The 19,952-nt window shown below is 37.8% G+C and overlaps 1 protein-coding gene across 1 annotated transcript in view; it reads right to left on the reverse strand.

Moving 5' to 3' along the window:
• Window positions 1-19,952, reverse strand: part of igdcc3 (immunoglobulin superfamily, DCC subclass, member 3) — a 70,254-nt gene that overhangs the window by 15,572 nt on the left and 34,730 nt on the right. The window contains exons 3-7 of the mRNA XM_032561299.1: window positions 18,523-18,667; window positions 18,300-18,430; window positions 17,662-17,799; window positions 14,195-14,353; window positions 8,426-8,591 (exon numbers count right to left, since the gene is read on the reverse strand). Of these exons, the coding sequence (XP_032417190.1) occupies window positions 8,426-8,591; window positions 14,195-14,353; window positions 17,662-17,799; window positions 18,300-18,430; window positions 18,523-18,667 (739 nt within the window). The remainder of the gene's footprint in view (window positions 1-8,425; window positions 8,592-14,194; window positions 14,354-17,661; window positions 17,800-18,299; window positions 18,431-18,522; window positions 18,668-19,952) is intronic.

Consider the following 19,952-nt stretch of genomic DNA (forward strand, 5'->3'; position numbering starts at 1 on the left):
CGTGGTTCTATCTCTGCTTGGTTGCCTTCCCACTCACATGGCAGATATCCTCTTAAAGAAAACATATAAGGTAGCTTTGTATGTTATTGTGCACAGATATGCACAACATACATTCGCTTATGTGTGGAAGTTTTAAGACAAGAACACACAAACATATTGAAACGTTTTCAACACTATGGAGGTGAGGGTAACCTATGATTTCATACATTTCTTTTCTCTATTTTAAGCAGAGACCATTTTATTTATTCTTTACTATATGGAAGAACAGACTCACAAAGCACAAGCAACGACAAGTGAAAGAGTGAGTTATGTAGAAGTCCTATTGAAATAAAGCTGATGTCAAGACCCCCTGATTGTGACATTTTAAAGAGATTAGCAGGACTTTCTTTTTTTTGTTTGTTTAAATAAAAAGCTGCCTCTTGAGGTTCTGTTGTGCATTAAGTTTAAACAGGAAATGTGAGCGGCACATGACTTCAACCTCTCAGAGTATGTCCCTAATCTGTCACCTGCTGTTTGTAAGAGCCTGTCAAGCAAAATGCCATCTCCCTTTGATGGACGAGATTCATCCTTGGAGTGTTAAAGCAAAATTTATCAAGACGCCACCAACTTCCACCAAGGAACAGCAAGTAATTTATGGAAAGAACAGCATGTCAGCCTGGAGGGTTAAATTTCAACACCTCCTGGATCTGGAAAATGGGGCATAAGGAAAAAAAGTGGCATCTCAGGACTCAATAGTGGTGTATGGTTCAGTTTCTGGGTCAGTACGCAGAATTAAATCATTCTATTTCCTTTTCAAAATAGATGTGCTGGGATATGTGCGGCAGAATAGGCTCTGAGGTGGAACAGCCATTATTCCACCCAGCCTGCCAGGTGGATTCAATCTGTATAGTTATCAGGTCAATAAGGTCCAACCAATCTCACCTCTGACCCTGAAGGTGGCTGTACGCCAGGCCTCAGCTTGCCAATCAACCATCATATTTGTGACAGCCTTTCATATTTGCGATGGATAGAGTGTTTGATGGCAGGCAGCCTGACCAGATGCCAGAGAAGCAGGAAAAATAAGGAGGCCCCTCGGGAAGCACTACCGGTGCCACCGGGGCTTGATGGGCCCCCTGTGTGTGTGAAAGGAAGTGGGGGGGGGGGGGGGGGGGATTTTCTGCTTGTTGACAAGGTACAGTAACATTCAAAAGTGTGTGTCAAGCCACAGACGTGTGATCATATCCTGCTGAAGTGCAGCTCAGATGTGGTGTTAAACACTTTTTTATTGTGACATGAAAGTTTAAGTAGAAATGAACATACAACAGAAATATGTTAGAGTACAAGTTGGTATAATAGTGAGCTTGATTTGTGTCAAGAGTTTGGGTCTGGGAATGGCATCACACATGCATGTCAGAAAACTAGTGCTAGTGGCAGATTGTTTATGTTATTGGGGGTAATTTAGATTATCAATAGAAGCCAACATTAATGTATTTGTCTTCACTCAAAAGGAACACGTGAAAATAAAAAAAGAGGGTATGCTGTTTATACCTGCTACTTGCACCAAATTTTGTATGTGCAGAGGCCATACTGGATACCAACTCAGGAATGTTGGGTAATTTCTAACTTTCCCAGTTAATATTCAAACTTTGGGGATGTCGTTCTTGTATTTCTAACAAGAAATTCAGAACATCTGATTTTGTTTTTAGTGGAAAGGAAATGCACCATCATTTAAAAAAAAATCTGTGACACTTTTGTTCGTATTTATGGATGAGTTTGTGTTGTTCATGTAATTAAATTGCATTACAAACACTAGCAAAAACGTGAAAAAAAGAAGCATAACAAGGGAAAGCTTTCAAATATCAATTATTTTACAGAATTCTGAAAAAATAAGCAAATGAAGTAAATTTACTTATTTATACAACATGAGAAAAACAAAATGTGAAAAAAAACCCCCCAAAACAAACCACATAGCTCAAGAAAGAAAATTTTAAAAAATGCATTTTTAAAATAATAAAAGGCAAGACACCACAATCATACTCAAAAAAATAAAAGAAATTGGCTGGAGCCCAAATGTCAATTTCTGTGTCACATGAACAAATTGTCATACTATCAATAAAGCAAGCTTTAATACATATATATATTTTGTTTCAAAGCTTCCTCTACAGCTCGTTATGATGTTACACATTTTTTATTTCCTGATTAAGTTCTTTACATTATTTAACTTCCAAAACTGAAACCCATCTGTGTTTTATGGTGGTTCTCATGGTTCTCTCGAGACACAACTCAATGAAGGTCGCTTTGCAATTTAAATGATTATTCCAATCACACAGTTCACATTGACATGCAACATTAGACCCTGGATGTACACAATGTGCGAGGGACAAAAGGAAGAAAGGAGAAAGAGAAGAAAGGATATGGGAGGTGTAAGACTGGAATTCAGGCTGTTCGCTTGTTGTGAGCGCCCTAAACCAAGCTGTCCTGTCCTGACAAGCTGACAGCATCATTTACTCATCAGTTTGAGGTCACTTCACAGATTGACGGATGAGGCAGCGGGTCAGGGTGGAGGGGGAGCTGACGGTGGGGTTTTAGGATCTGTTGTTCAGCTGCTTAGTCTATGTTTACCCTCTGTTGTTTCCGAGCAGCGCCCCATCAAAAGGCAGTGGGGCCGTTCTGGATTCAGCGAGAGTGAAAAGGAGGAAAATATGGGGACAAAGACAGAACAGGAGGAAGAGGTGTGGATAGAGGGGGAAGGGGAGTGGAGCTGTCTGTGCCTTGAGAGGAGGGAAGGACCAAAGGATATGACTGATTATAGGCAGGTCAGAGGTCAAGGCCAATGCCCAGGCCTCATCTCCTGATATAAGGGGGCAGTACATGGGGTGAAGAGAGAGAAAACACAACCCCCAAAAAACAGGCAAAAGTAGAAAAGAAGGGAAACAAACTTTGAGACTATTTCAATTACAAATTTCCACATCAGTGTGGAAGGCAGTTCTCTCAGATGTCGGCCATTAATTAAATTAAAGAACATGCCGCTCACACGCTCACTTGGAACCAGTTACACAATAATTATTTCCTCTCATTGGCAACAGTATCACTTTAAGACAATGCCGACTGAGCTTTCATATTATTATGCAGTCTGATGAGAGATCACAGTATTTATGTATTGGCTGATCATGTGTTGCTGCTTTGGAGACATGAGAATGAGGTAAACCCTCATATGCATAATTAGCAACAGCTTTAACAGAGGCTTTGAGAAAACATGTTTCACAGTCAGGGCTGATAATGAAAGGCCTTACAAAGCAGCATGTCTGTTTGTGCTTAGGAGTGTGTGCTGCTGCATGTGACAGAATCTTTTGAGGTGTGACGATTCACCATGAGCGCCAGGACTCTTCTGTCCTGTCATTCAGCCAGCTTCACTCCCTCTGTTTCTCGGTGTGTGAATTATGCATTTAGGTGAGGAGTAAAGGGCAGCATGATAGTGAATTTTTATGTTTGATTATGCACGTGTGTAAAATGAATGAGGCTATGCACCACAGGCCTATTTGTGCAAATATACGGACTTGCTTGCTTTTTGATTAATGTGCATGCAAACGCGCGAGTGAATTAAATGTACAATCGATTCTGCTTCCGATTTGCACTTGAAGGTCAGAGTCATGGGAAATGGCAAAGAGGAGAAGTCTTTCTATGTGTGTGCACACAAACGTATGGTAATAAGAGCCACACACCTTAATCAAAATATTTCTACTGAGGCTTTTGTACTGTATATCCTCTAATCCTCCACCATCAGGCACAATATGAGTACATAAACACATAAATATACACGTGGAGCCGGATAACTGTGCCGCCTGCAGCTCTTGAATTTATTTACATGTCATTACTTTTGATTTGGGTACCACTGGCAGGTAACTTGTGCCTGATCTAATTTGATATTTTTTGATTTCTAAAACATTTGACTTCAGATGAAACTCTACAAGCTTTCCAACAATGTTGGTTAAAATTTAAATTTACAGAAGGTCCCGTTGCTAGGCAGAGTAGCAAACATTTTAGTGTTATTCCCTTTATACAAATTTTTCCTGTGTGGCCAAAACTGATTGAAAACATAATCAAATGTTACTAATGAAAAGATTGGCTTTCACTGACAATAATTTAACTATTAAACAAACAAAAACTGTAAGAACGATATGCTCAGCATTTTAACAGTTGGTGTGAGCTATTGCAGAAATGCAACATCATTAACCCATTGTTAAAAGCTTTGGTCTTTAATGGAACTTTTTGTATTTGAAGCTGTTCTTCAATATGCCTTTACAAAAGGCATATTCTTTGATTCTCCAAAGAAGTGGAGAATCAAAGCACAATAAATACCATTCACAACTATGACGAACGTCTGAGTCAATTTTGAAGACGTTGAGACAAGTCCAAGTCGAGACAAAACCGACTGAACTAAACATTTTCTCATCTAATCACCAGCATCTAGTGCAGCTCTAATTCTGCATATGATTCCAAAGCCGGACTGTTTGTCTTTAAGTCTTAAATACCACATTAATGTTAAAAAATTATATCCCACCATTTTAATCTTTATTAACAGACATATTTTAATCTTTAAACCAGAGGTGTGACCAAGTCACTGTGTTGCAAGTCTCAAGTAAGTCTCAAGTCTCTGTCCTCAAGTCCGAGTCAAGTCTCAAGTAAAGACAGGCAAAAGTCGAGTCAAGTCTCAAGTCAGGAACCTTTAATTTCAAGTCATTTCGAGTCGTTTTTTTTTTTTTTTTTTTTAATAATTTGCAATTATACATAAAATTCAAATAATAACCATTTGTTCTTTTTAAAATATGTATTTGAGGTTCATTTGTGATCCTCTTATTCATCTGGTATTCTTCAAATCTGTCAGAAGTAAACAGATGTCAGAAAATAAATTACAGCCTTTCATGAATTACATTTGACTTCAGTTTACTCCTTCTATTCATAAATAAACATCAACACTACAACAATCATAGTTTTCAAAAAATGAAATATGTATAAATGAAGTTATCACAAGTAAACTCAGGAAGGTCTGGTGCATTTATTTTTCTGCTTTTATTTCTAAGTATGTTAGTTTCAGTCCTCCGTAAATATGGGACAGATATTCTAAACACAAAATTTATTTGGGACAGTCACTGTATTTGGTCTTTTTTTTTTTTTTTCCCAGCAAAGCTATACTACTTGGAAATGGGTTCTGTGCCACATGTGACAGTCACGCCGGTCAGTGCATTAAGTCAAAAACAGTTGACTTAATGCACTGACTGCAGTAAACAATATATTGTCAATATAATTTCCCAACGTAGATGTCTTCAAATACACCAACCATCCTTAGATGATACTAGACCCGGCTCATCATCATGATGGGACAGAGAGACTCTGTTCCCTGTGTTCAGGTCCAGAATCTGCTTTCTGTTCCGGAGCCCCGCTCACTATCCACCGGCTTCCTGAGCTAACACGGTGCACATTATTTGTGGAGGCATTTGAAGGACCGGATTTATGGTAAATCATCACCAATTTAACCCGGAGTACACATGCTAACACGAAGTTAGCTATAGTCAACTATCTTACAGCAAAAGAAAAGTGCCACCTACCGATCTCTGTGAAGCTTCAAATACCGGACAAAGTTGGACGTCGTGGCATCTCCATCCGATATTCTCTTCTTGCATGTTTTACAAGTTGCAGTTCGTTTTTTAGTCGAAAGTTCATAACCTACGTAGCCAAAAGAAATTACTCGCGGAAGCATATTCGAGCGGTTATTTCGTATTTCGTTCCCTGAGCTCTGTAGCTTTGCCGCGTTTTTTTAAACGTCCAAATCCTGTTAATTTGATTGGTTGTGCTGCAGCTACGTACACATACATACATAAGGAGAGAGGAAAACCATAGTGACGGTCTGCGCATATTGATACGGAATGAGTGACATTAATTAATGACGCCACTTTATAAATAATGTGTTTTAAATTTTAAGACTTTGAGTAAAAAATATCAAGTCTTTTCAAGTAAACAGCTTCAAGTCGAGTCAAGTCCCAAGTCAATGGCATGAAAGTCAAAGTCAAGTCCGAGTCTTTGAGCATTTTTTCAAGTCAAGTCTCAAGTCGTGATTTTAACGACTCGAGTCTGACTCGAGTCCAAGTCATGTGACTCGAGTCCCCACCTCTGCTTTAAACATTTATTTTGCCATCCAAAACAAACTGATAAAGGTTGCTTCATATTATTTTGAAAATTTATCAAATGTAATATTTCCCCCATTAAAAATAGAAGTAAGCATTTATGCTCTAAGAAAAATAAGAGAATCAGTGTTTTATCTTAATTACCTTAAGATAAATCAGGTGCACATCCAATTATATTAAATGTTGTGAATTAACTAGTCAGAAGCTTACAACGTCAAGACATCATCATCTCAACATTCACGGTTGCCTAAAGTTTTAGCAATCTTGATATAAAGATCTACGTTTGAAGAAAATAGCAAAAAATAAACAAATACTGATTTCCACCGACAAGGGTTCAAATAAACATTAAGCTTGGTGTTAATTTCAGTTAGTTCATTCAGAGTATTTCTGCAGACAACAATTTATCTCCCAGGATAGAAGTACAATCCTCTGAACAGCTTTAAACACCTTCACATCTGCATTATTGCATCCAGCTGTGAAAAAGAATGACATTGTTTCATGTTCTTTCCACCCACTGTGCAGTTCAGTGACACCGTCTTAAGATGCTCTTGAAGCTGCTCTGTTCTCCACATGCCTGATTGCATTTCTTGGCCAACCAGCTGAGTTTATGGGCTCATTAGCTAATGGTGGAGCTCAAGCTGAGGTCTGCCTCTGTACCCAATCACAGAGTTCAGTTTGTGATGCATGGGATTCATATTACAGCAGGTCATCTGTGACGGAGGGACGAGGAAACGAAGTGATGCTCTGACTACTCATTCCATCTTTCAGGTCTCCCTTCCTCTTTGCCCATTTATTCTTCCTGCAGACTCATCGTTTCTCCCTCAAGAGCTCATTCATTTCCACCCTTTTTAATTCAACTTTTCAGTCAGGCTTCTCATCCATTTCTTCCCTGTTCTCTTTCTGCCTTTAGCATTCTCTCATTCCATCTGTCTCGCTAATACAGGCTAGTAGATGCAAGTAGGAGTGGAGAAATGAATGTGAGCAATGGGTATGTCTGCTCCTTTCACTCACTGCAGCGGAGTGTAAGCATTGATTTTTTTTTTCTCCGGCATATTTCATTCAATACATTTACTTCATTCTTTTTTCATGAAAAATAATGATGTACTTGGATAACTGTGGCCAGGGTCAACTGGGAAAATTGAACTTTAAATGTGCCTTAATCCATAAAAACAACTTGCGTCAAAAGTTCGTTTTAAAATGGGCTTTTGACGCATATTCGTGTAGAAGTTTAGTTTCCAATCATCTCACAAGAGGATTAGGGGAAGGATGGAAACAATGCACACATAAAAAGATACAAACCACATGCGTAAAAGGAGTAGGACAGGGAGCATTTGTCCACTAAATCAGAAATTATTAAATACAACATATTTAAAAATATCTCGCAGGCATTTATCAAATTCCAGATTTCCTAAGTTCACTGTGGGTTGGATGGGGAGGGGACAGAGCTTGTCATTGCAGTAAGCAGATGGGGTGCAACAGGACCAAAACAGAGACAAATTGATCAAACACCCACACAGGCAAACTGTCCACTAAGGTCAATTAGAATTGTAAATCATCCTAAAATGCAGAATTTTCTCATAAACATCTAAAAAGTGGCTTAAATTTAACTACAAAAGTCATATGCTGGTATATCTTCCAGTATGGATTGGAGTCTGCCAGTAGACAGAACTGATTGTTTTTTTGTTTTTTTTAACCATCAAATATTATCCACCTAATTATCTTTAAGCTTGTACATCCCTTCTCAATAAGTGAGAAATGGGAGATGCTCCAACCCTCCTGTGACCCTGGAGCATAAAGTGGGTATCACAAAAGAAGAAATCAATGAATTGCACAGCCTGTTTAGTTTTTTCCAGTCCTGTGTTGTTGGTACTTTGTAACCATAGTAGCATCCAGATGGAGCCTTGAACACACACTGTAATTAATAAACACGTCTCACTTAGGCATAAACCTTGAGGTTTATCAAGTTGAAAGTGGCGGTTGGCATTAGGATGTTCACAGGATTTTATAAGAAATATTTGGTTTTAATCACATTATTAGGCTGTTTTTCTGAGTAAAGAACTCAGTCTTTACTTTTTACACAAAATGTTTTGCTTCCATGTTAAATGGCGAATTATTTGGTTGTTTGCAGAAAAAGATTTAGTCAACAATTGCTGACTATGTTAATTGGAAAGACATAATTAATTGTTTCAAACAATTCCAGCATTTTATGTACACAGTATTTTATAAACAGAGACCCATAAATGCAGAGAGTAATATTCTTCTACCTGTTGTTGTTCCTGAGTTTAACATGCCCCCCTGGCTCCAGAATCTGCCCGTTCTTCAGCCAGGTGAGCTGAGGCTCAGGCTCACCCTGCACTTGGCAGGTGAAGATCGCCGTGGTGCCAACTGGTCGAGCAATGGACTGCGGAGGCTGAACAAACTCTGCTGGAGCTGAAAGAGAAACAGAGAATGTAATCAGACAACATCGCTCCTTCAATCCTACACGTCGGTCGGATGCGAACCTGCCAGATACTTAAAATATTACGATTTTAAAGACTCGGTCTTGAGGTGTCAAGATACTAATGGAAGAGAGAGTAGGTGTGAGAAAAAATATAAGTGCCTAGAGTATAGAACTGAGGTGTAAATACTGGCTTAAATCTATAATTCAGGCAAGGGTCAATTACCTTGATTATGAAAGACAAAGGATCGATGCTCTAATAGGTAAATAAAAAGGACTGGAGGGAGGTAAACAGAAGGCTAAAAGAAGGAAAGTAAAACAGTGTAAAACCTGCTTCACAACATTTCTAATTTGTTTTAAATACCCGTTTTAAATTCTTCACATAGATTTTCTGCTACTAATAATCTTTTTTTTCAGTTATTTACATTCTAAATTTAAATATTGTTTCATTTAATTCATTTCAATGTTTATGTATTTCTGTTGTCTCCTGCAGAAATGAAGCCCCCAGGCTGTTCAATCATATCAATGATTTCTTAAACCTAATTATTTATGCATGAATGAACACAGAGAACATTATGCTAATTATACATTTGTGAATCAACAGCTTAGTTTGATCAGAGATCCAACAGCTTCTTGTTTTTATTAGTATTTTTTTTTAAAGTTACATCTTTATGAGTTACATCATTATGAGCAACATTATGTTGCAGTCTCCTACGTATTACATTTGTGTTAATATGTATGGCTAACTCATGATTTTATTTATTTGTCTAGCGGTTTATACAATACCTTAAATTTGGATCTTTTGTGACAGCTTGATAAGATATATGGCACAGGAAGAAATGTAGGTGACTTTGGATATGAAGTCTATGTTGGAGCCATATGGGCTAAAGGAGTCAGAGGAGAATGGGCTGACTGGTTTGGGGTAAGGCAGAGGCAACAGCAGCTCAAATAACCATTTGTTACAACCAGTATGTGGAATGTCATCTCTAAACGTTGGGCCTTGAAGCAGATGGTTTGAGATAGTAGAAGACCACACAGGCTGCCACTGCTGTCAGCAAATAACAGAAAACTGAGGATGCAGATTGCACAAGCTTGTTAAAATTGGATGACAATAGATTTGAAAAATGAGCGACATGACTGCAATTGTCTCCACTTTCACCAGATCTTAATTTGTATTTTGGAAATGCAGTCCTCATATCTACAAGTAAAGGTCTACCTAATAAAGTTGTATGTATACTACAATTTTCAATTGTAGCTGGAACGGTTTCAACCTATAGCTGCCTTTAAGCTAATAACTAGGTTTCTTTGTGATAAAAACCCGGCCAGGGGACGAAAACAAATACACATCTTTTTCAAATGGATATCTTTAAGGTTTATACCCCACTGTTGACAGGATAATGAAATAACAATATTAAAGTGATATTTCATATTTTAGTGGTTTTATGCAGACTTATGGACACTGCTGGCTAATAATTTCTCTGACCGATCTAACGAGGTTTTGCCTGTGTGTCTTTGCTCTTATTAGATAATATGAGTAGCTTGGGGCTAGTGTTAAGTCTCACTGGGGTTGGAAAATAATAAAAATGCCCATGACAAGGCAAGTTTACAACATGACATATTTTGCAGAAGTTACAACAGCTGTAAACCGTGGACAGGAAAACAGCTAAATTAGTCTGGGAGAACTGCTGGCACAGAAAAAAAATGTTTGCGCTGGTACCAGCTAGTATATCAATGTACACGAATAAATATTCAAATAAACTCCCAGAGTGAGTCTTCACACAGCCCAGTAGCTCTGGGTTTAAAGGGAAATATAAGTGCAGATGGATAGTTATACATATCATTATGTAAAGAAACATGTTTTATGGAGAGCATTGTTTTGGATTTTTTCTGCTTTTGGCATTTTCATGACTATTCTGCATCTTGTTTTTACTATCACGATTGCATTGTACCTTAGTAAAAACAAACAGGGATCAACAATGCTTTCTGCTTTAGTTGTGCTCAAAGTTCTGTGATGAGTAAACAAACTTGCCAAAATAAAAAAAAAAACATTTTATTTTCTCTTAAGTTAGTGAGTAAAGTAAATCCCCAGAGACAAAGACTGTCCTTTTCACTCTGGCCCATTTTCTCTCTCCTACATTGTCACAAAAGAACAGACAAGAAAAACAAGCAATACTGGTGCCATAAAAAGCCGTAAAAACAAACTCTAAAGATTCAACCTGATAACTTCATGTTGATAAGGTTTAATATCTGTTCATTTTTATCTACAGCTTTCAATTAGCCTTGTAATATTTAACTTACTGTTTACTTAAAAATATATATTATTTTAATGAATTTCACTCTATATGTAGTGTTGTGCTGGCAGGAAACCATTCAACATGCTTGTTCTTTTCTATCAAATTTTAACTGAAAAATTACATTATAAGTATACCTATTTATTGGGATGCTAATGAGATGCTTTTGTAAATGCAGATTATGTTCAAACTCAAAACTATAATACATACAGCCACATAACTGACTTATTTTGACATTTTGTTTCTAAAGAAAAATCTCTGTTGTTGATTAAACTATTTAACTATTTATGTTGGTGAGTACATAAACAACTCAGGCAGCCAGTTCAGTGTTATGAAGAAGCATCTCTTTCAATAAACTTTTGCAATAAAGGAGCAGTAAGCCAAGGGAATAGTTGCATCAACATTTGGCATCAAATGACATATTGACAACAACAAAAGTATAGAACAGGAACAAAAGAATTTAATATATATATTAATATATATAATATTGTTTTAGTTATTATTGTTTTCCCAGTATCTTGTTTTTTTTGTCCAGATTGTTTCAAGTTCCTCTTTGGTTTTCCTCCCTGCTGTTCAGCCTTTATTCTTGTTCCTACCCTCTCACACCAAACATTATCTGATGCTTTTCCACTCCTCCAATGAAAAAGCAAATGTCCCTCTGGGCAGTGAAATAAAGGAGAAAGCTGAGAGCGTAAGATGTTTCTTTCATTTATCTCTTTGTATCCAAGCCTTATAATGTCTGTTTTTTTTTCTCTCTTGCAGTTTTTATTTTTATTTTTAAAGCTGACAAACTCAAAGGCAGAGATCACCAGGAGCACAGGATGATATTGATTTGCACCTCTAAAGGTGCGGGTCAAATCATCTGCACAAGTCATTTATCTTGCTCCTGCTTTTCACTGCTGGTCCCAAAAGTTTGACTCTTTGACTCTGTTTTTGCACCAGAAAATGATCCTGATATAATTTCTCAAGACGTCTATTTCTTGATATGTGATGATTTTGCAAGTACCCTTGTCTGCCTTACACTACTCAGATTTTTTTTACTGGTGAACTTGTGTTATGATTGGATTATTGAATTATTGAAACTCAGTTCCACGGTTGTGTTAAGTGGCTTATTTCCCCAAACTAATTGACTAATTCCTCAAGGACATCCAGTAAGCATTGTTGTCTCATATTAAACCACGGCAAAGACACACATTTTTCTGAAGTTAACAGAACCGCTTTGTTTTCACAAATCCATGACAAAAACCAAAGAAACTGACAGATAATTAACATCTATGGCTTTCAGATGCTGCCCCCAGCTAGGCCAGAGAGTGCCTTAGAGTTGACAGGCTGATGAAATGAAATATTGATTAGGATCAATACCACGATGGGCTGAAGCAAAGTGTGGTCTATTTGATCAATTTGTGAGCAAGGTAGAGACTGGCTATTTCCTTCTTAGTGACAATTAATACACGGGGCCACCATCCTATTAGTTAAAAACATCAATCTTTCACCTCTTACACCTTCAAGGCACAGTCTTCAGTGATGTGAACAACTAACACACACAGGGATGCTACTAAACAAAATCCTTAGGTACATAAACAGGTCAGCTCCAGAGGGCTGAAGGCTTGATATAAATCAGGATTAAGGATTTTAAAATGTTTCAGGTTTCATGTGTGACAAATTAAAAGCAAGCTCAGATACAGTATATCTATACAGTTCCACTATAGCTGTGTTGTTTACAGCATTTAGTTACAATGTCACTTAAAGATGGCCTTGCTGCAGAGTCAAAAGGGATTGAACTAAAAAGGTTTTTGCTGTCACCGTGTTAGATGCAATCCAATGAAACGGCAGCCCTGGGTGTTGAAAAGAAATAAAACGAGAAAATAAAATGCAATAAAATAAAGAAAAAGGGCAGTATATTAAGAATGAGGAAAATAGGCTTCCTATTATAAACTTCATCACCAATCTACACAGAAAATTATAATACAGAGATGCTTTCTTTCTGTAATCGTTCACAAAGCCATTAATAGAAATATTTATTGTAGGCATAATGTGTTCGTTTGGAGGACTGCTAAAGGCAGATATTGTCTGGCTCGTTTCAAGAGCCACAGAGAAAAAAAAAGCACATTTTTGATGGGAAATCCAGCTACATGGCACTTTAAATAGATAAAATATTTCATTTTATGAGTAATTAGACTGCATATGTGGCTCATATTTAGAAAAATAGATAACCATTCTTTTGGATATTGTGAGAAAATATCTGTTGAAAAACAATGTAAGGGAAAAATAATAATAGGTTGCAGAAGGAGAATAATTTTTGGGGTTTTTTTCAAGGCTACGGCAATAACAAAAATCTTTAATTAATTAATGCTTTAAAAAATAAAATGTGTTTTAAAAAAATGTCATTCTTCATACTTCTAATTTTTATGTTCATAGAATCCACATTTTTCCCTCTGATTTCCCATCCACTCAAAACCTTTGAGTCTCATTTGTAATCAGTCAGTGTCACTGCGCTTTCAGCGCCTACAAATGAAAAGCAGTCCTTGCTCTCATTATTTTAAAAAAGCCATTTGCCATAAAATATGTAATCAGACTTACCTCCATAAATTTATTACTCTGCTTTTGATAGAATGCTCTCATTTAATGGCTAACACTGTTAAAAGTTGCTTTTATCTCCATTTATTGTTTGAGTGATTACACACAGCTTCGCAGTATAATTTAGAGAAGTGACTTGTTCATGTCATACTGGAGATGTGATTACCTACTAAGCCCTTGTTAGTTAATGTTAATGGATTGATGGATGATGCTAAACAATTACCCAGGCAGTTTATCATTTTTGCTCTGCCATTACTAAAGATTCTGCATCCTGACCTTTTGAGTAATTTAGCTCCATTGAAACTGCTCAGTATTTTTTATTTTTTAGCTTCTGAAAGTCAGAAATTCATCCTAGATGACTTGGGAACACCTAAAACCAAACAGCAACTGCTGCTGTACTTTGGGAGAACATTAATTTAAGATATGCCTGCATTTTTTCCTTTGGGGTAGCGTTATGCAAAAACCATAAGTATGAGAGATTGAAACCACCCACTAGCTCAGAATTTAAATTAAAGAACTCCTACATGAAGCACCCTTGTCACACAGGTTTCCCATTTATCATGGTTGAGACACTGCCTCAGCTTAAGGCAGAAAAGACTCTGCTAATGCTATGGTAATCATGCAGCTTGATTCTGAGCTGTGTGGTATTCTGTGACCTCAGCTATACCTGGCCACATGTAAAAAACAGGAATAACTAAAACGGAAAACGCTTTTTATCGAGAACTCACCTTGGACTACTAGTCGTCCTTGAGCTGTCCTGCGAACGCGCGTCCCTGGTTTGTTAGCAGCACAAACATAAACGCCAGAGTGCTGCACACCAACATCTGAGATCATCAGGTTTCCTGTTCCAAGCACCTGAATTCCCTCCACTCCGATGGGTCGGCCATCTGATCAGAGATGACAGATAAAGGAGAGTAGTTCACAAAGACGGGAAGGCACTATGCGGGGTAGGTGTTACCCAGCTATACCTTCATGTAGTGTCAGGGATTATCAGATGCGTTGGTGGGTGTGTGTGTGTGTGTGAGGATTAGAGAAGATTTAAAAGCATGAGCAAGAATGAAACAAAATGCAAGAATACAACCACCAGCTGACAGTTAAAGTGCTATTTCTGTCCCTCAAGGATGCAGCTTTCACAGCGAGTGAGGCGCAGCATTGTAATGTGGAGATGGCGCTGATGCAACAGACGCAAGGAGGAAGGTCAGAGTTTTTATTTGATCTTTGAGAGCAGCGGTTTCCACTTGTTAATTTTTTCATGGTTATTTTTGAAACACTGTAAGACAAAGTTCTACTGGTATCACAATTCTGGAGTATTTGGGTTTATCTGGGTTTTGTATTCTGATTATTTCCTTGTTATTTACTTTATTTAGATCTAGTCCATGGGTGCCCAAAGTTGGTCCTCGGGGGCCGGCATCCTGCATGTTTTAGTTCTCTCCCTGGTTTAACGCACCTGAGAAGAACACTGACATGCTGAAAAGGTTGTTACTACCACCAGGGAGAGAACTAAAACATGCAGGATGCCGGCCCTCGAAGACCGACTTTGGGCACCCCTGATCTAGTCTTTTCAGCTCACCTCTTTGTATTTAGTTTTGTTTTGAATTTTTGTGCATTTGAGTTTTGATTGGTGTTCAACTTCCTACACCTCCAGCTGTCCCTTGTCTCATGATAGCTACACCTTTGTGGGTGTATAAACACCTCTCAGTGTTTGTACTGGATTCTCCTCATGTAAATCCTTAATTCCTAGGTTCTGGTTCCCCTGTGCTGCTCCTTGAGTTCTTTGTAAGTCGGAAAAAATAATGTTAAACCTCTTACTCACTTTAAGAAGATCTCTGTGCCTTTGTCCTTTCACCTTCCCTAATTATGACAATTTAAAATCTGTTTGACAAATAAAGATCTATGTATATTTCTAAGCTTATTTTTTGATGCCATCTTTTAAGTGGTGCTTGCGCAGATTTTTTTTTTCCTCATATTGTCTGAGGTTGCTTTAGATTAAATTTTCTACAGAAAATGCTTCCTTTTTTACCTATGAAAATATTTCAGATGCCACTTTGGGACAAGAAACTATAGGAGCACACTTGTGATCTTCTATTTCCTTACACAAGCCATAGCTACCTTCTCTTTCTGCTCTCATTCCAATTACGTGATAAGCTCACACTTTCCCCTTGCTCCCTATCTGCAGTGCCAGGCCCAGCAATGACTTCAATCTACCTCTGATATTAGCTGTGAGGCCAAGGGAGCATTCTAATCCCATCTACGACTTCCTTCTGCAGCCTGTATGATCTGATGTATTAAAAGGCCAAGCGGTAAGGCCTGCTGATTGGTGCCATGCTGGACACATGGACAATGTAGGTGAAAAAAATTACCAATATGACATGCTAAAATGGGATTGCTCCATTGTAGTTCTCAAACTGTATGTTCAAATTACTTGTAGGCAAGTCCAAATGTTTTTACTTTGCAAACAATAACCATAATCTATAACCCTATTGTGAATAAGTACCATCAGGCAAGTTGACAAACACTGAAAATCATTCTTGGCTGCAGTTCATTTAGATTTGAGTTTTTCAAAGATGTTTTTAATAAACAATGTCCTTCTTCACCAACTCAAATAAATACAATGAAATGAACAAAATTCATTTCAAAAACAGTAACACGATTTTTTGGTTTATCTTGAAAAACAAATCAATATTTTACTCAAAAAGTCATTAAAAATCACTAAATTGTAACTTAATGTTTCTGTCCACCTCTTAAAAATCATGAAAAAACTAAGGAAACTGGTAAGTTTAGCATATAAATTTAAAGAGTATTTCAGTATTTCATGACTCACAATAGTTCTGTGATTGTGTTCTAACAAACTTCCTCAGAAATATACTCAGGACACTTTGACAATTTATATTTTGTTCCCCGAGTTTCTGGGCAGTCTTCTCTGCTCCAACAAAGGGTTAAATTTGTATTATAAAGCTGCTACAATATTCTAAAGCACACAGATTTCTATGTGGCGAGTCAATCTTAGTCAATCGGACTCGCCACATAGGGGTACAAAACGACTTCAGTAAACTCAAATCATGCCTGCTGAGCATCTGTGCTGAGAGAGGAGTTTACAGAAACAGCAAGCAAATGTTGGAGTGCTTCCTCTTTGTGTCAAAATCCTCTGGTTGAATAGTTTTGCTGATACTGCTTTGTGGTTACAGTTACAGTTTTCCCTAATTTTATGTGTCCAATTCTGCCCCTCCGTACATAATTTCTACACTGTTAACTTCCTGACTGTGGTCTGGATTTGAGAAAGTCTGCTTTATTGATTTTTATCACCTAAGTACAGAAAGAACTAACGATTCATTGGACCTTTGTCTCAAGAGAAGCATTTTTGTTTTATTTGCACTGCATGTATTCCTTTTTCCCTTCCCTTTACTCCACTTAATTACCTTTCCTCTGCCAACCACTAATTAATTTAGTGTCAAGAAAGAAAGAGCACAAGCTAGCAGGTGGTGCTGTTCAATGAATAGCAACAAACTAACTCTAGCATTAAGGAGTGACTGATGTGAAACTATCAGATTCGTTTTGCAGCCTATCCAAGTCTCCCTGCTATAATCTAATACACACAAATCCCATCGTGTTAGCATTTCATTCTGGCAGCATTGCGTAAGGCAATACTGTCAATCTGATTACGGCTGACTTCTTGGGAGGGGCAGCAATTTACATTTAGGATAGCAAATCAGACGGGATAATAGGTAAAAAAAAAAACAGATAGGAGGCTGAACAATTGGCTGAGACAAACTCTGAGTGATAGGAAGGGTGAAAAAAACATGTAGGGAGGAGAAACTAATTGTATCTGGCTCAGCACCTCACTGCAATTACTCAGAGGCTCTCCTGCGCTTCGAAGAGAGGTTCAACTTCATGAGGAGATGAAGCACATATTTATCAGTACAGAGTCAAGCATAATGTTTAGCCCTGAGGCTTAATGTTGAGTCCCATTGCCTTGTGTATACACAATAGATTTACTGTCTGAAATGTATTCTGTGTACACATGTGTGTTACACGGAGCGGGGCAACCAGGGATAAACAAACCCACCAGGACGTGGCCCCTTGCGGTTCAGCTGAATAAAATGTACTTCATCTTAGCAGATAATTCCTCAAAATAAAAACATGCAGAGTGTATCACTTCTGCAGCCTTTTCTGTGCTTTGATGAGGTATTGTTCTCACCTAATCTGCTCCAAGACACAATGGGGCGAGGATATCCCGTGGCAACACACTCCAGGATGGCGGTCTGGTGAACAGTGAGGGTAAGATTCTCTGGGCCGACCAGAATCATGGGCTCTTTGTAAACAGACGACTGAGAGCCTGCAAGAAAAGAGTAGAAGTTGGTATGTTTTAATTACTTTTTTGTTAATTAGTTAAATATGCAATCACAATAAATCTGAATGCAGAATTTTCAGTAAGCCCATTTTTCTGAATCAAAAATGTTTTCATTGGTCTTGTGCAGTTATTGTTTTGTAGGTGGAAAAATCACCTTAATTTAGGATATTTAGAATAAAGTTTTGAAATCATATTTCTCTGTAATAAACGAAAGAAATTCACTTTGTGAATTTAATTACTGAAAACATGAACTTTTCAATAATATTTATATGTATTGAATTACAGCACCTTATCAAAGTTTTTATTTCACATTTTCTCACCTAATTGCTAAAAATGTCAATGTATTTCCCTAGAATTTTATGTGATGCGTTAACACAATGTACACAAAGAAAGGTGAAAGTAGAATATATTGCTTAATTAAGAGTTTTTATGGTGAGGAGAAGAAAACATAGCATGTGAGAGAAAAGTCTGCAAGTAATAACAACCTGAAACAGTTAGGAGAGCCTCTGCACTGTGTTTTACTCCAGCACTGTTGTGTGCCACACAGCAGAACTTTCCGCTGTCCTCTTCACGCACTCCTGTGATTTGCAGAACACCTGTTGGTAGCAGTGTATACCTACACGAGAGAAAGAGTATAATGTCAGGTGAAGGACGTTGATAAAAAATAAAACTGTTTGAAAGACAACCTCAGGCCATGCTCAGCCCAACCTCTCATTTGTAGTGTCCACCGGGCGTCTGTCTTTTTCCCAGCTAATAACCGGCTCTGGCAGACCATGGATCTGGCACTGGAATCGAGCCACGCCAGACTCTTCAGCATGCACCGACTCTGGCTGCACATGGAAGTCTGCCATAGCTGTGGAGAATGAGGGGAGAACAAGATTTTAGGCCATGCTATCATAAAACAGCTTCAGAGCAAGAAGCCTCTGTGATTACAGAGAGGAGCATAGAGTCCAGCAGCAGATGGCGTGGGCCCCATCGAGTCCTGATATCAGTATTCTGTAGTCTAAAGATACATAAAGATGTGGAAGCAATTGAAACCATAAGTCATTGATGCCTAATGTCATGTAAATCTGAATTAACAAAACAAGTATGAAAGAAAATGTAAAAGGTATTCAGAAAATACACAGAAAAAAGAAATAATATATCGAACGTTTACCAATGACAAAATATTTTCCTTTAAATTTACTGACTTTGTTGCAGGCAGCGATCTGCACTTAAAGCAGAGACGTAGACATATGGATTTCCTGCCATATTTACTATGTAGGTCAACTTTTTATCCCCAGCTTTCTTTCAAATTGCTTGCCAATAAAGAAAAAGATACAGATACCATAATAACAAAACCAGTATCAACATCCTTACTGAGAGCCTCATTCAGCTGCACTTCACATATCTACTCCCCACAGAACAAAAGCATAATCAAGAGTTGGAGCAAGCAGTAAACTCAATTAGAGAAAGGCCCACTCATCTCTCAGTTATCCCACCTGCTTCAACAGGAGTGGCCTCTTTTAAATGTCAGCCATAATTAACTTGGACGAAGGACGACTTATTTTAATGTAGTTACTGTATTACAACAGAAGCATCCAGAACCCCTTATTATATCATAACCTCTTGCTCCAACATGGAGCCTACATTAATTTATCAGCCGCAGGAAGGTAAAGCAGAAAGCGTTGCTATTTAATGTCTGAAAGCTTTAACGTCTTGTTTACTGTGTATGAACCAATCTCTTTTGTGCACTGTATTATAACAGTTTATGCTTTAATGCTAATAATTGATATTGACATTAACTATAGCAGTGTTATGTCATTTCAATTTAGAAGTATTTGCATAAATGCTGAAGTGCAAACATAAAAGTCAGCAGTTGAAAGCAGACAAGTCAGGGAGAAATAGTTCACATAAAGTAGCACCAATGGTGTAGCAAAGTCTGACTCTAATTATTTCATAAGGCAGCTTAATGAGAAGAGTGGCATTCTGCAACACGACTTGACCTTAGGTCTCGCGATGGATGTCAGGAGCTCTAATGAAAATTAATTCAATGCAATCTTTTATATAGCACCAACTTGTAAGATAAGTCATCTCGGGGCATTTTAGATAGCAGGGTCAGGACCTTGCTATATTACAGAGGAAAAACACAACAATTC

The sequence above is a fragment of the Xiphophorus hellerii genome, chromosome 4 (assembly GCF_003331165.1).
Source record: "Xiphophorus hellerii strain 12219 chromosome 4, Xiphophorus_hellerii-4.1, whole genome shotgun sequence".
Lineage (NCBI taxonomy): Eukaryota > Metazoa > Chordata > Actinopteri > Cyprinodontiformes > Poeciliidae > Xiphophorus > Xiphophorus hellerii.